Below are 13,298 nucleotides of genomic sequence, written 5' to 3'. Positions count from 1 at the left end.
TTTTTTTTTTTTTTTTTTTTTTTTTTTTTTTATGTTTATGATGGTCAAAATGAATTTTTTTTGGGACTTTTGGATATGGGTTAGGTTAGAATTATCAAAGAATAATTTGGGTCGATGAGAAATAATATGCTTGACTTGAGAAAAATTATGTTTTGTTGGAGTGATACTTGTTTTAATCAAATAGATAGGAGGGAAAATGGAAGGAAAATTATGGTTTATTTGTTAAAAAGTTCAGGATTTTTTGTAATTGAGTTGTGAGTTGTTTTAACCTGATGATAAAGTTAGAATAGAGAAGGAATTGTTGGGTCACTGAAATGTCAATTGTAGTCAAATTAGTAAACAAGAACAACATACCCGGTGTAGTCCCACAAAGTGGGGTTTGGGGAGGGTAGACTAATTAAGAGGTAGAGAGGCAATTTCCAATAGACACTTGAAGAAGTAATGGAAGTGAAAGCATAACAAAACGTTCTATAGTCAAATTAGTACTATTTGAGAAAAATGGGACCTTTCTTGGGATTGGATTAGAGTCAATTTCATGTCATTGTGTAGTCAATGATGGTCAAATGATCCTTCGGGGTGGCCCAGTGGTTTGGGCTTGGGAGTTCCATGTTGGAGGTCTCAAGTTTGAAACTCCTTGCCAGCGAAAGCAAGGGGTTTGCTTTCTGGGTCGAGCTCATCGCACCGGGATTGCCTAGTGCGGGTTACCTCCCCTATGTGGTTTGTGAGCTATTGCATAGGAGCGGAGGTTTTACCCTGTGCGCACCTAAAGGGTAGCGGCTGCGGGTTTCCCCTGTCATAAAAGAAAAAAAAATGATGGTCAATTGATTTTCATTTAGAAACAATATGGACCTTCCTCCTACCTGAGTTAGAGAGGTGGTATCTGATAGACCCTCAAAGATGTAATGGAAATGAAAGCATAACAAAGCGTTCTATAGTCAAATTAGTACTGTTTGAGAAAAATGGGACCTTTTTGGGATTAATTTAGAGTCAATTTTGGGTTATTGTGTAGTCAATTATGGTCAAATGATTTTCATTTAGAAACAGTATGGTTCTTCTTTTTATTGTTTTTTGGATGATGGGAGCTAATATGTGTATTCCCAGAAACAAGTTAAAAAAAGTGAAGCAAATTATGAGACTGAAGTCATCTATAGTAAAATGACTTTCATTTCAGGAAGTTAGGTTATTTTGATTCCATTTTGCAGTTGTTTACCCAAAAGATTAGCTGATGAATGAGAATTGGTCAGTGTGAATACAACTATAGTCACCTCATATGATATGCATTAGACATTATGATCTACTGACTGGAATTACACCTGTTTAACCAAAATTTAAGTTAGAATTTAGTGCAAGATTTGGTCTTTCTGAAGTCAATTTCAGCCAATGATTGTGATTAAGAAAATAGGACCATTTACCCAGAAATGTTTTTGAGTCAATATGATTGAGTGAGAGTCAAATAATCTTTATTCAGAAACTAATGATTCTCTTATTAGGTTAGATTTGGTTTACCCTATAGGTTGTAATTTGGAAGAAATAGGATAAGTATGTTTGATACATATTTTGTATTTATTGGGGTCCAAAAAGAGAGACAGTTAGTTAAAAGAGTTCAAGGTGATGTTTCTTCCTTTTAGCATGAGACGAGTTCCCAGCTAAAAGAAAGATACATGTTCATAAATTTCAGGCACGACACAGAATATATTTTAAGGGAATAAAATACACAATATATATATATATATATATATATTGTGTATTTTATTCCCTTAAAATATATTCTGTGTCGTGCCTGAAATTTATGAACATGTATCTTTCTTTTAGCTGGGAACTCGTCTCATGCTAAAAGGAAGAAACATCACCTTGAACTCTTTTACATCTGGATCATGACCCCAGCCTGTATTGTTTGGTGTATTTGGAATGAAAGAAACAGGAGATTTTTCGATGGTTTCAACTCCAATTTGTAAGCTTAACGCTAGTTGTTTGGTTAACCTTTTTATCTGGGCTTACTCTTCCCCTGTAAATAACTTAGATCACTACCTGCATTTTGTCAGCTCCTTAGCTCTGTAAGCTTTTTGTTCTTACTGAGCTGAAAGATCCCCTTTTGTATCTTTTGCATCTACTGGATGCTTAATGAAATCTCACTTCATAAAATAAAACTCTTTTAGATGTTATATAATCAGGGAAATAAAAAGGCAAGCTATGTATTTGCTGCAAGTTTTTTTCAATTTCTTGCTAAACATAATCTAATGGAAACTCCAAAAGGAACTCCAGAATGGACATGTAACTGTTATTGATTACAAGTATGAATTTACATTTTAAGGGAAAGAATACAATTCTCTTCTTTTCAAATAGAAATAACTCTGGAGCAAACTATTTTTGATAACAATAACACGTGAACAAATGATGACCTACAACTCAATATCTGTCAAGTACAATTAGAAACTTTTATGTATAGTTCACCATTATGCAAAATAAAAAAAGGAACACTTTGTTGTTTATAGTTCGCTGGATTTGGCAAGATAAGTTATAGAAGCTAGTACATCAGAGCTGGAATGGCTACCAAGATTAAGCATGCAAACATGTGATAAGATTATAGGTCTTTTCTTCTTCACATATCATTGCACCATGTAACTAGTGGCCCACAAGGAATAGAAAGAAAATTTCTGTGCCATCAATGGCTTTTTCACTGATCTGTTTTTTTATCAGTAATAAGAAGATATTATTGAAGAAAGAATATCACTAAGCAAGTGCTTCAAAACATAGTTAAAAATTGTGCAAATCCCGGATCATATCTAATGGCATCGATATCATGTACAAATACCAGGTTGCACCAACAAGCTAACAAAAAAAGAGTTCTCAATTTAAGGCTAAGTAAATTTCTTGATGAGCCTTCAAAATTTTGTAGTTTATTTTGGTCCAAATAGTCTACCAGATTGCAATTGGAATGGTGTTCCAGATTTATTTTTGACTGATTATTGAGTCCTCTTTACACTTTAGAAACTCCAGGTGGAGTTTGGCATTCTACTCCCAGAATGGCAAAGCCTTGCAGTGTATGAAAAGATGACAGACATCTTCGTGGTGTTCGTCACAAAGAAGGCATCTGCTACAGAGTTGGAGACCGAAGGTTTGTCTGGGTGAGACAGACCTATCTAGCCATGAACCAAGTGAACCAAGGTACCTTTAGGAGTACTTCTTTGTGTCAAATCTTTTACCATGGCCAAAATTCTCTATCATCATGTGCAGACAGCTACTTATAGCATGATTTGACCCAAAAAATTACCACCTTGCTGATCCCTACAGTATTCAAGTGCATCTTTGATTGGTCCAGTGAAGTGTTACCTAGCACAAATTGTAGCTCACAAGTATTTCCCAATCATTCAAATTTGTTCTGAGAAGGTGATCCCAGCCTTGTGCAGTAGATATTACCGCATTATGAAGAGAAGAAATGCCGTAAATTTCATGAAACAGATCTTTTGAAGGAGAGTGCCCAACCAAGTATCTTCCCTAAATCTAATTTTTCTGCTGTTTCCATGTAAACAAACCAAAATTTTCATTTAACTTGCTCCAGAAAGAGTGTATCTGCTTCAAGATTCCTACTTCATTAGGAGCCTTTGAACCTTTTGTTAACCAAGGACTTTAATAGGAGAATGTTTCAACTACTACCTGTCACCAAAGTGCGTTTTCCTCCTGGGTGAACCTCCACTGCCTTTTTAACAGTGTAAGCTTTCGCTTTAAAGTCTTTGATCCTGAGGCCTCCACTGTTCCTGTTCCTACTTGGATGACATTGATGAGGCAGAAAAACTTTTTTAGTTTATTCCCTTGCAAAAGGAAGCGCTTCTCAACTTGCCCATTCTTTTCAAAACCAAGCCTAGGGTGGGGAAGAGAGACATGTTGTATGTCCTTATGAAAAAAGAGTGACATGGTGTATGTGGGTAGAATGACGAGGCATTCTCATTCAACTCCTTCATTATCCACATTAGAAAGGGATTGGAAAAGCAGTTGAGTTCCTCAGAATTAAGGAAACCTTCACCTAATAACGACCTTCTACACCGGTCTATCGATCGAGCTACAAGCTTCAGGGGTCCTATGAGAATCCAGTTCTCTGACGGACCTCAAACACAAGGTAAAAAATTTACTTGAATTTGTTTCACTTTGAGAAAACAAAAAAACATAGTCACTGGGTTGTAGCCATGAGATGTTGCTTGAACAATAATCATGAGAACTTGTCGAGAAGTCATCAATAAAGTTATGTTTGTCAAAATTTCACTGAAATCGTTGCCATAACTATCACTAAAACAGAGACTTGGAGTTGCTGAACGATCGTTGGAAAAACGTAGTGATGTCGGAACAGTTTCCAGAGCAAGGTGCGTTGCCACTAGATTGATCACCGAAAATTGGCAACAACAGTAAAATTATAAAAAGAAGGAGAAGCAGCATCCAAGGATGTACATAGGGGTCAATGAAGGTGGAATGAGAATCATGGGCATACATAGTGGTCGATGTAGGTGGAATGAAGATCATTGGAGAGTAGCAATCAAATTCTAGTAGAGGCAAAAAAATTATATTATTACTTGTCATATGTCTAAATCTTGGTGGATAAAGTTATCCGGTATCTTTACTGGTTTGGAAGGTGCACACAAGTTGACCCAAAGACCACTTTATTCAAAGAAAAGTAGAAAAAGAAAGCACAAAGTAATATTGAAAAAAATACAAAAAAGAAATATTTAAAAAGAAAAGAACTTTTTGACTGGTCATTAGATAAAAGCTACTTGTATCTACAGAGGCTTTGATATTACATGAATAATTTTTGTTGATAAAGGATACCATGTAAATTAGTTAGAAAAGAGGAAGGATATATTGATGATTTGATGAATAGAACACGTACGAATTTATAGGTCTCAAACAGAATATGTATATGTTTTTGTCCAATGTGTGAAATATCTAGTTTAACAACTTATAACCTGACATCCTACTTACAATTACTTTACAACTAATGACCACTTAGGTCCTCTAGTCAGTTCCCTATAAGACATCATAATTGTTGATGCAGACCTGCATTTGATTTCACTGGAATTCAGAGATGAGAACTAGTTTCCTATTATCTTCTTATTTTGAGGTTCTAGAGCTAAGATGAATCTTATTTTTGTCTAATGTCTAACCTACTTGTCTTTCCTGTTATTATCTTTTTGAGAAGTGAATCAATTTTATTAATATTAAGCTGCACCAAGTAGGTGCAATGATGAACAAGCAAAATTGAGTCCCTGGATAAATGCAGGGAACTTCTAACACACTAACCATGTCATATACAAATAACAACTTACACAAAAAAGCCAAACAATTACAAGTAATTATATTTGGACCCGTTTGGCCATAAATTTTTCACTTTTTTCTGGAATAATTTTTCACTTTATTTAAATATCCTTGTTTGGCCATGAAAATTCCAAATCTAACTTGAAGTTGTATTGCAAATTCGGAGAACTTATACCCTGTTTTTCAACTTACATTTCACTTTTGAAGTTGTATTTAAGTACATTCAAGCATGAACATTATTCCAATATTCTTTGTAAAAAGTATAACCAAACACAATTCCATCTTCACCTCCAACTCCATAAATTCCAAATAAAGTGAACAATATTTGGAATCTATGGCCAAATGCCTACTTAAGCTTGTAAATAGGTTCTGCCTTGCTTTCGTACCACATTTGAAGAGATCTCTTTGGTAAATGTTTTTGAAAACAGATGAAACCTTTTCTTCAGCTTTCTTATTACCAACTCCTTACTTTGATCATATTGTTTTTATTGCACTTCTGTTTTGCCTTTCTATTACTAACTTATTTTGAATCTTGTTTTTATCTTGTTCAATTTAATCGAAATTGTCTTATCTGCTTAGGGAGTTGTTTCATGGTTCATGGCTTTTCCCCTGTTTCATGAATCATGTATATTCCTTGTTATTCATTCTTGATACTGTTGTTCTAGTGTTGCTTATTATTTTTGGAATATTTATTTTCTCTTGCTTTTATCTTCTTCTTGATGAGATAAAAGATCTGTTCACGACGTCATTAGATCATTGCTCCTTTATGTAATGCCTTCATCTAGAATCAAATAAAGTCTGAACAAATGAAGTTGCTGCCATTTAGAATTCAGAAATATGCAGAGCTTGACAGCGCTGAACTTCAAAATCCAACATTATGCCTTTATTGAACTATATGAAGATAATAGTCTCCAAATCTTATAGTTCATTGTTTTTAATTATACTTTCTTCATGAAGACAGTATTGCCTCTTCTTTAAATGCTTCTAATCTTGCTTTACAATTAGAATTCTTGGGCTTCAAGTTTTTAACTGGCGCCTCTTTGCAGGTTTTCAAGAGCGGGACGCTGTTTATCTCTTCAAAAGGTCCGTAAAGCTTTTCCAGTTTCCTTGACACCTTTGTGTTTTGATGATTGTTATGCTGGTCCCTCATGATTTGGCATATTTCTTATGCACTAGTTGGTTATAACTTTGTCAACAAGCTTTTACTTGATAATGACTTTATGTTATATATAAATCCAAGGGCTACACTTTTTTTCTAGTCAGTAGAAGTTCAACAATAACCGTTAAGATAAAAGACTAAATTTGTTGTTCTTCTCAAAAGGCTCGTCTGATCATTTGAGGATCTTAGATTTTGATAGGCCAGGAGGTTCCATTAAGACATCAACACATTTTTTCCTCTTTTGTTGTTGAGGGAATTTTGGAATATAATTAATTTAGAAAGCTGAGGTTCTTTTCCTTGTGGTGGGTAGTGAGTGGGGGATGCAGAGAAATCCAGTATGACGGCTTTCAGAAGAAAGGAAAGGGATAGTCCCTATTGACCCTGATCTATTTGGTTTTGATTCTATATTGATAGAGACAAACATGCAAATGTTAGTTATGAAGGTGCAAACCTGGGAAAATTTATGATAAGATTGAAAATAAGAGAGCAGTGTGCAAGTAGAGAAAGGGCCCAAAAAGTACTCTAGTAGGGAAAATGCCCTCAGGCACAAAATCCAAGACCACCAACTGAGGTCCCTTTTGGCTCAGTTCTGTGTCATCGAGAAGCACTGAGGATAGAGAAGGAAGAGGATTACCCACTGGTCCATAATTTAAATTCAACTGGTGATGTGGGTCCCCCAAAGGAGCATGTGGAAAGCTCAGGGGTATTAAAAGCTTTAGTCGACCAGCTGTGTAAAGAAATTGGGCCCTCTTTTGATTAAATCTCTTGGGGCTATGGCTTTTAGTTCCGAGCTCAAAGCTTCAGGAGTGGCTCCGCCCAAGATTAAATTAACAGCAGAGCCTTTCTTAGACTCTATTTCTCTTGCAAAGAAAATAGCAGTCTCTCAGCAACTGAACTCAAAGGAGATGTGAGGATATCAATGGGAAGATGAGGCAAAGAAGAAATATGCATGCAATTATCTGAAGTTGCTATGCATAGGAGATGGAGGAAAAATATTCGAGAGTTGACACATAGGGGGATCAAAACATACAGAAGCAAAGGGAGGTATAATAATGGAATCATTAAAAAATAATGTCTACAATGGTTGAAAGTTATGTGCCATCCATTTTGTATGGAAACCTCTGTTTTTCCACCATTATCAGACCAACTTGGTCACTTGATATCCTAATTGTTAAATTATAACTTTCTGCAGGATTAGGTTGGAAGTCTTGGAAAAAGCGTTGGTTCATCCTTACACGTACATCTCTGGTCTTTTTCAAGAATGATCCTGTTAGTATAGTTTCTCACTTTGTTCTTTATTTCCAAAGTTGATTTTTTTTGTTCGTCTGGTTATTTGGTTGCGTATTCTACTATTAAAGAAAAGAGAGAATCATAGCTTGTATTCAAGCTGATGATTTAATTCTAGAAAAAACAGCTAGTAACTACTCTTTCCTTCCCTTTGCTCTTCGAAATTTGATAGTTTAAATTTACGGAAAAAGGTCAAATATACTCATGTACTATGATGATTAGTTTAAATATACTCCTTGTCATACCTTTGGTCCAAATATACCCCTCCCGTTATACTTTCGGTCCAGATATACCCCTCTCATTATACTTTGGCACAAAGTTGTCCTTAGTTTTGACGAAGGGACATGCCCCCAAATTTAAATACCCGATTTTTTAGAAACCCAGCCATTTAACTCGATCCTACCTATTTTCTTTTCTTTTCATCATCTAATACTTCTCTTTCAATACCCAAAGCTTCAAAGCTTGTTTTTGTCATGGTGGTTTTTTTTTTTTTTTTCAATTTTTTAAAAAAAGAAGAAAATGATTCATCCAAGATTGTTTGTCAAACTACCCTTGAGAATGTGAAAGCTGTTGAAAAAAAGAGAGAAAGAATCCACCATAAAAGAACAAGCATTGAAACTTTGGGTATTGAAAATAGAAGAAGAAGATGATGAAAAGAAAAGAAAATAGGTCAGATGGGGTTTAACGGGCAGGGTTCTATAAAAATCGGGTATCTAAAATTGGGGGTGGGTCATTCAACTTTGAGACCATCTCCAACCCATCTCTATTTTACTCTCTATACTCTATATTTGGAGAGTAAAATAGAGAATAGGGTCTCCAACCACACTCCAAAAAACCCTCTATTCTTCATTTTATAGAGAGGTGAATAGTAATTCTCTAAATTTGGAGAACTACTATTCATCCTCTCTATTACACTTTTTGATTGTTTTAATATTGTTTATATTATATAACATTTGTAATTAACATATTATAAATTATATAAGACCATTAATTAAGTCTCTAATATTCATAATTATTTTCTAATGTAATATATATATATATATATTATATTAATTTTAATTTTATGTTAATTTATAATTTTTATTAATGAGGTAAAAAAATATTTGAGATATGAGTTAGTTTTATTATAATTTATAATTGTATTAAGAAAATAACCATCACAAAAATGAAAAGTGCATGTGTTAAGCGAGTAATTAAATCCAAAACATCTAAAAATATTATTATTGACAAGTCTACTACATCCCGAATTAACAATTTTTTGGATTTTTTTTTCGTCACTTTAAATATGTAATTGAAAATTATAATTATTTATCATTATGAAGAATGCACAAAATTTAAATGATAATTCAAACAATCTACTTTTATGATATAGTGACAAATTAGTAAACTACACTTATTAATGAGCATGCAAATACTTGATGCAATAGTAGAACATTTATGGGAGCAACATAATAATCTTGAAAGTTGATTATTTATGTAAAATTTGAAATAAATTTTACGATGATGTAATATTTATGTAATTGTATTTCATGAATGATGTCACTTTTATTTGAATTGTCCATTATTATGTATAATAGATAATATTTACTTGTAATTTATCTTATTTAAAAATTTATGGTAAAATATAATCTTATATTACATATATAGGGGATTATTTGATAAAAAAAAGATTTATATTATGAAATAAGAAAATAAAAATATTATATAATATTGAGGAAAGAGAAGATTCTTTTTTTTTAGAGTGTAAAATAGAGAATTGAGTTGGAGTTGGTTGTCCAAATATAGAGAATCTCTCTATTTGATTCTCTATATTTGGAGAGTAAAATAGAGAATGGGTTGGAGATGCCCTAAGCTTGACATGTCTCCCTCAGTCAAAATAAGGACAAATTGTGCCAAAGTATAACGAGAGGGGTATATTTGAACCGAAAGTATAACAAGGGGCATATTCAAAGTATTTCTGATAGTACAAGAGTATATTTAATGAGCGACTTTGTTCTCTTCAATTCATATCAATTACCATTGGTATGCCCAACATAGATATTGTCTTGTGATTATTTCTTGAATCATCTTTCTATAGATGGAACATGTGTACTATATGGGGTTTTTAAGTACAAGTCAAAGCCAGTTTATGGAATGATTATTTCTTGCATCACCCATTGATCAAGACTTGGGTTAAAAATAGAATATAATCAAAGGTAAGGATCCAATAGGCAATAATAACTGGTTGGGTTACACTAGTTATATAGGTATACATGTGATGTTTAGAGAACCATTAATTTTTTTCTTAAATGGAAGTAATTTAATATTGGAATGAAATGGACTTGCATAGCGTATAGTGAATTAAGAGAATTTCTATAGCCGACTCCAACTGGCTAGGGACTGAAGTGATTGAATTTTGAACCTTTCAAATACTGAAAAATCTTGGAAGGCTGTGAGAACTCTTAGTCTAATTTTGCTTCTAAATGTTAATTTGGATATTTAATGTTGGGAAATCTCATTTTCTCTCCATGAATTTATTAGCTTTTACCTTTGAAGCTTTTACTCTTGTTGATTTTATCATCTAGACTCTACTAATTCATTGTGTTCCTCATATAGAGTACACTTCCACAGCAAGGAGGTGAAGTGAATCTAACTTTGGGAGGAATTGACTTGAATAATTCAGGGAGGTAATAAATGAGTCATGTACTTGTTATATTTAGCTCGTGTTTGGACATGCGATATGAAGTCATGATTTTAAATCATGATTTGAAATCAACGTTTGGACATTGCGATTTGGGATTATAGTTTGAAATAATCTCAATTTCTCCAAAAAGCATGATTTGGGATTCCACATCATGACAACTTCTTTAAATGTAATACTTAACCCTTAAGTTTCTATTTTGTGAAAAAAGACCTATCACTTTTAGATTTTGTAAAAAAAGTCTCATGCTCGGCGTGAAGAGATTGTTTGTACCATGTGAAAAGATTATATTAAAAAATAGCTAGTTACTACTTTTGTTGACAAGTAAATAATATTTTATAAAATTATGTGTATATGAAAGTTTGTAATCGCAAACATTTATTTATAAAAGGAACATGGAGATATGTGATTTATCAATGCGGGGCCTTAGGATATTCCGACGTCTTGTTTATGGACTATAATTTTTTCATTTGGTAAGATTATATATAAGAATTGGGACAATTTTGATAGTTTTCACCACTTGTGGGATTTTTATGTTATGAAAAAAATACAACTTAAGAAATTCAAATTGCATCTCCAAACAAAACTTCAACTTCATAGCAATTTGATTTCATATTATGATCTCAAATCATAATTTCATACCACATGTCCAAACGGGCCTATAATTTGTTCAGAGTCTCGGTCTTTCTCTTACTACAATTCCTTGATATTCAGTGTTGTTGTTAGAGAAGATAAAAAGCTTTTGACCGTACTATTTCCTGATGGACGTGATGGGCGAGCTTTTACTCTTAAGGTACTTATCTCGCTTTTCTCTCTCTGTCTCTCTTCTAAACAGGAAAATCATCTCAGAAACTGTCGATGTATGTGACAAGTGATATACCTGGAGGGGTTGGGAAGCAAAAAGAGCTGCTTCTTTTCTATATAAATGAACCCTCCATGGGTTACTTTACACTGGTCTATTTCATACTCTCTAACTTTAGGATTATAGAAAACTGAACATGCAACTTAAAAAAGTACTCTGAACTGATGCTAGATAATTTTTTAATCTGAAAAACCTATAATTAGGCTTATTATCATCTTATATGTGCCTGATGAGTACATATGTATGAAGGACGCTATAATTAATGTAGGAATTACTCTAAAATGACTTGAGTTTTACCTGCATCTCTTCTTCACTTGCAAGTAGTGTGTATGATTCCTGTCTCCTGCCACATACATCAAGCTCCCATGCAATTCTGCTACATTATACTTATTCCTGGATCATACATTAGTAGAAGTCGTCTTTTGAGCTTTTAACTTTGAACTGCAGGCAGAGACATTGGAGGATCTGTATGAGTGGAAGACAGTCCTAGAGCATGCTCTTGCACAAGCACCAAGTGCTGCTCTTGTTATGGGACACAATGGCATTTTCCGGAATGACACTGGTGATTCTATTGAAGGGTCTTGCCATCAATGTTAGTTGCTCTTGCTGCAATCTGCCAAACTTTTGTGTTCACATCTTCAATGCTCCAGATGAGATTGGCTGCTATGTCCAAATGAAACTGCAGCTTTTCCCTGTTTATTGTCAGGGCATAAAGATCTGACCTGGTTTCTTTTAATTCAGGGAGGGATAAACGCCCTGTCAAATCTCTAGTTGTTGGAAGACCGATTTTGCTCGCCTTAGAAGATATAGATGGAGGCCCATCATTTCTGGAAAAGGCACTAAGGTTCCTTGAGAAGTATGGTAAGGCAGTCATTGCCCTCCTGTAAAATCGGTTAAGAGTAATATCGAGATATTGTTTGCATTAAATTGCATGGTTAAACTTTAGTTTGATAACCTTTTTTAGTTGGCGTAGTATCTTCTTATGTTTATTGTTGTTGTTGTTTATTATTAAGGGGAAGTACATAAGTTGCTTCCTGAACTTGTCCCGAAAATCCAATTACACATCGAGGCTTTATGGGCAATCTCTTACCCTCCTAATCTTATTCAAAGTTAAACTAGAAACCCTCGAGACATACATAACTAGTCTCATGATGGAAGTTGTATTATACTCGCTCTCTGACATTGCCATGTTAGATTGCTATTTAATTTTCTTTTTTTCCTTTTTATTCTTTTTTTCCCGCTTTTTTTTTTCTCCAGTATATCTTCATTTCCTTATATTTCTATATTACATGATAACTTTCCACTCCATCAAACTCTCTGCAATCACCTTATTTCACCCTTTCACCGCCATCAAGCTGCCACATTTCCTCCACTGCAAAACCCATAGCCGTATTTTCTCCATTGCAAAACTCTTGACCTCCATCCTATAACTCTCTCTCACTGGAAACCTCTCTGCACCTTCAACCTATATAGCCACTCCCCCCAACACACCAAAGTCTCACCTTTCTCTCCATGGACCAGTGTTCTTAAAGGCGAGCGCCTCTCGCCTTTGGCGACAAGGCGAGGCGAGGCGAGGGGTTTGCGCCTATTTCAGGCAAGGCGTGGCGAGATCAAAAAGGCGAGCCAAGGCGAGGGGTGACGTGGAATTGGCGATGCAATAGGCGTCGCCTTTTTCTTCTTTTTTTTTAAAAGTCTGAATTTTAATAATTAAAAAGCCAAATAATCAAATTAGGGTTTTTTTTGGGTATTTTTTCAAACTTATGTCGCGACTGCTGCTCCTCATTTCGCGACCGGAGACTTGAAATCAATCCCTCGACTGGAATTAGAGTTCGCGACTGCTGCTGCTGCGATTGGAAACTTGAAGTCGACTGTCGCGACTGCTGCTGCTGCGAGTTCGCGACTGCTGCTGCTGCGAGTTCGCGACTGCTGCTGCTACGAGTTCGCGTCTGCTGCTGCTGCTGAGCTTGAAAAAGTACAGAGAAGAAGAAGAAGAGGAGGAGTTTTTTCTT

At 34.6% G+C, this 13,298-nt stretch overlaps 1 protein-coding gene across 2 annotated transcripts in view; it reads left to right on the top strand.

Annotated features, from left to right (window-relative positions):
- LOC102589691 (rho GTPase-activating protein 7) overlaps nucleotides 1-13,298 on the top strand; it is a 41,894-nt gene that overhangs the window by 434 nt on the left and 28,162 nt on the right. For both annotated transcript variants that reach the window (XM_006356295.2, XM_006356294.2), the window contains exons 2-7: nucleotides 6,348-6,384; nucleotides 7,653-7,729; nucleotides 10,343-10,413; nucleotides 11,142-11,220; nucleotides 11,737-11,881; nucleotides 12,031-12,150. In XM_006356295.2, coding sequence (XP_006356357.1) covers nucleotides 6,348-6,384; nucleotides 7,653-7,729; nucleotides 10,343-10,413; nucleotides 11,142-11,220; nucleotides 11,737-11,881; nucleotides 12,031-12,150 — 529 coding nt within the window. The remainder of the gene's footprint in view (nucleotides 1-6,347; nucleotides 6,385-7,652; nucleotides 7,730-10,342; nucleotides 10,414-11,141; nucleotides 11,221-11,736; nucleotides 11,882-12,030; nucleotides 12,151-13,298) is intronic.

Source organism: Solanum tuberosum, unplaced genomic scaffold, assembly GCF_000226075.1.
Source record: "Solanum tuberosum cultivar DM 1-3 516 R44 unplaced genomic scaffold, SolTub_3.0 scf00217, whole genome shotgun sequence".
In the NCBI taxonomy this organism is placed as follows: Eukaryota; Viridiplantae; Streptophyta; class Magnoliopsida; order Solanales; family Solanaceae; genus Solanum; species Solanum tuberosum.
This window is presented reverse-complemented; position numbering and strand designations above follow the sequence as displayed.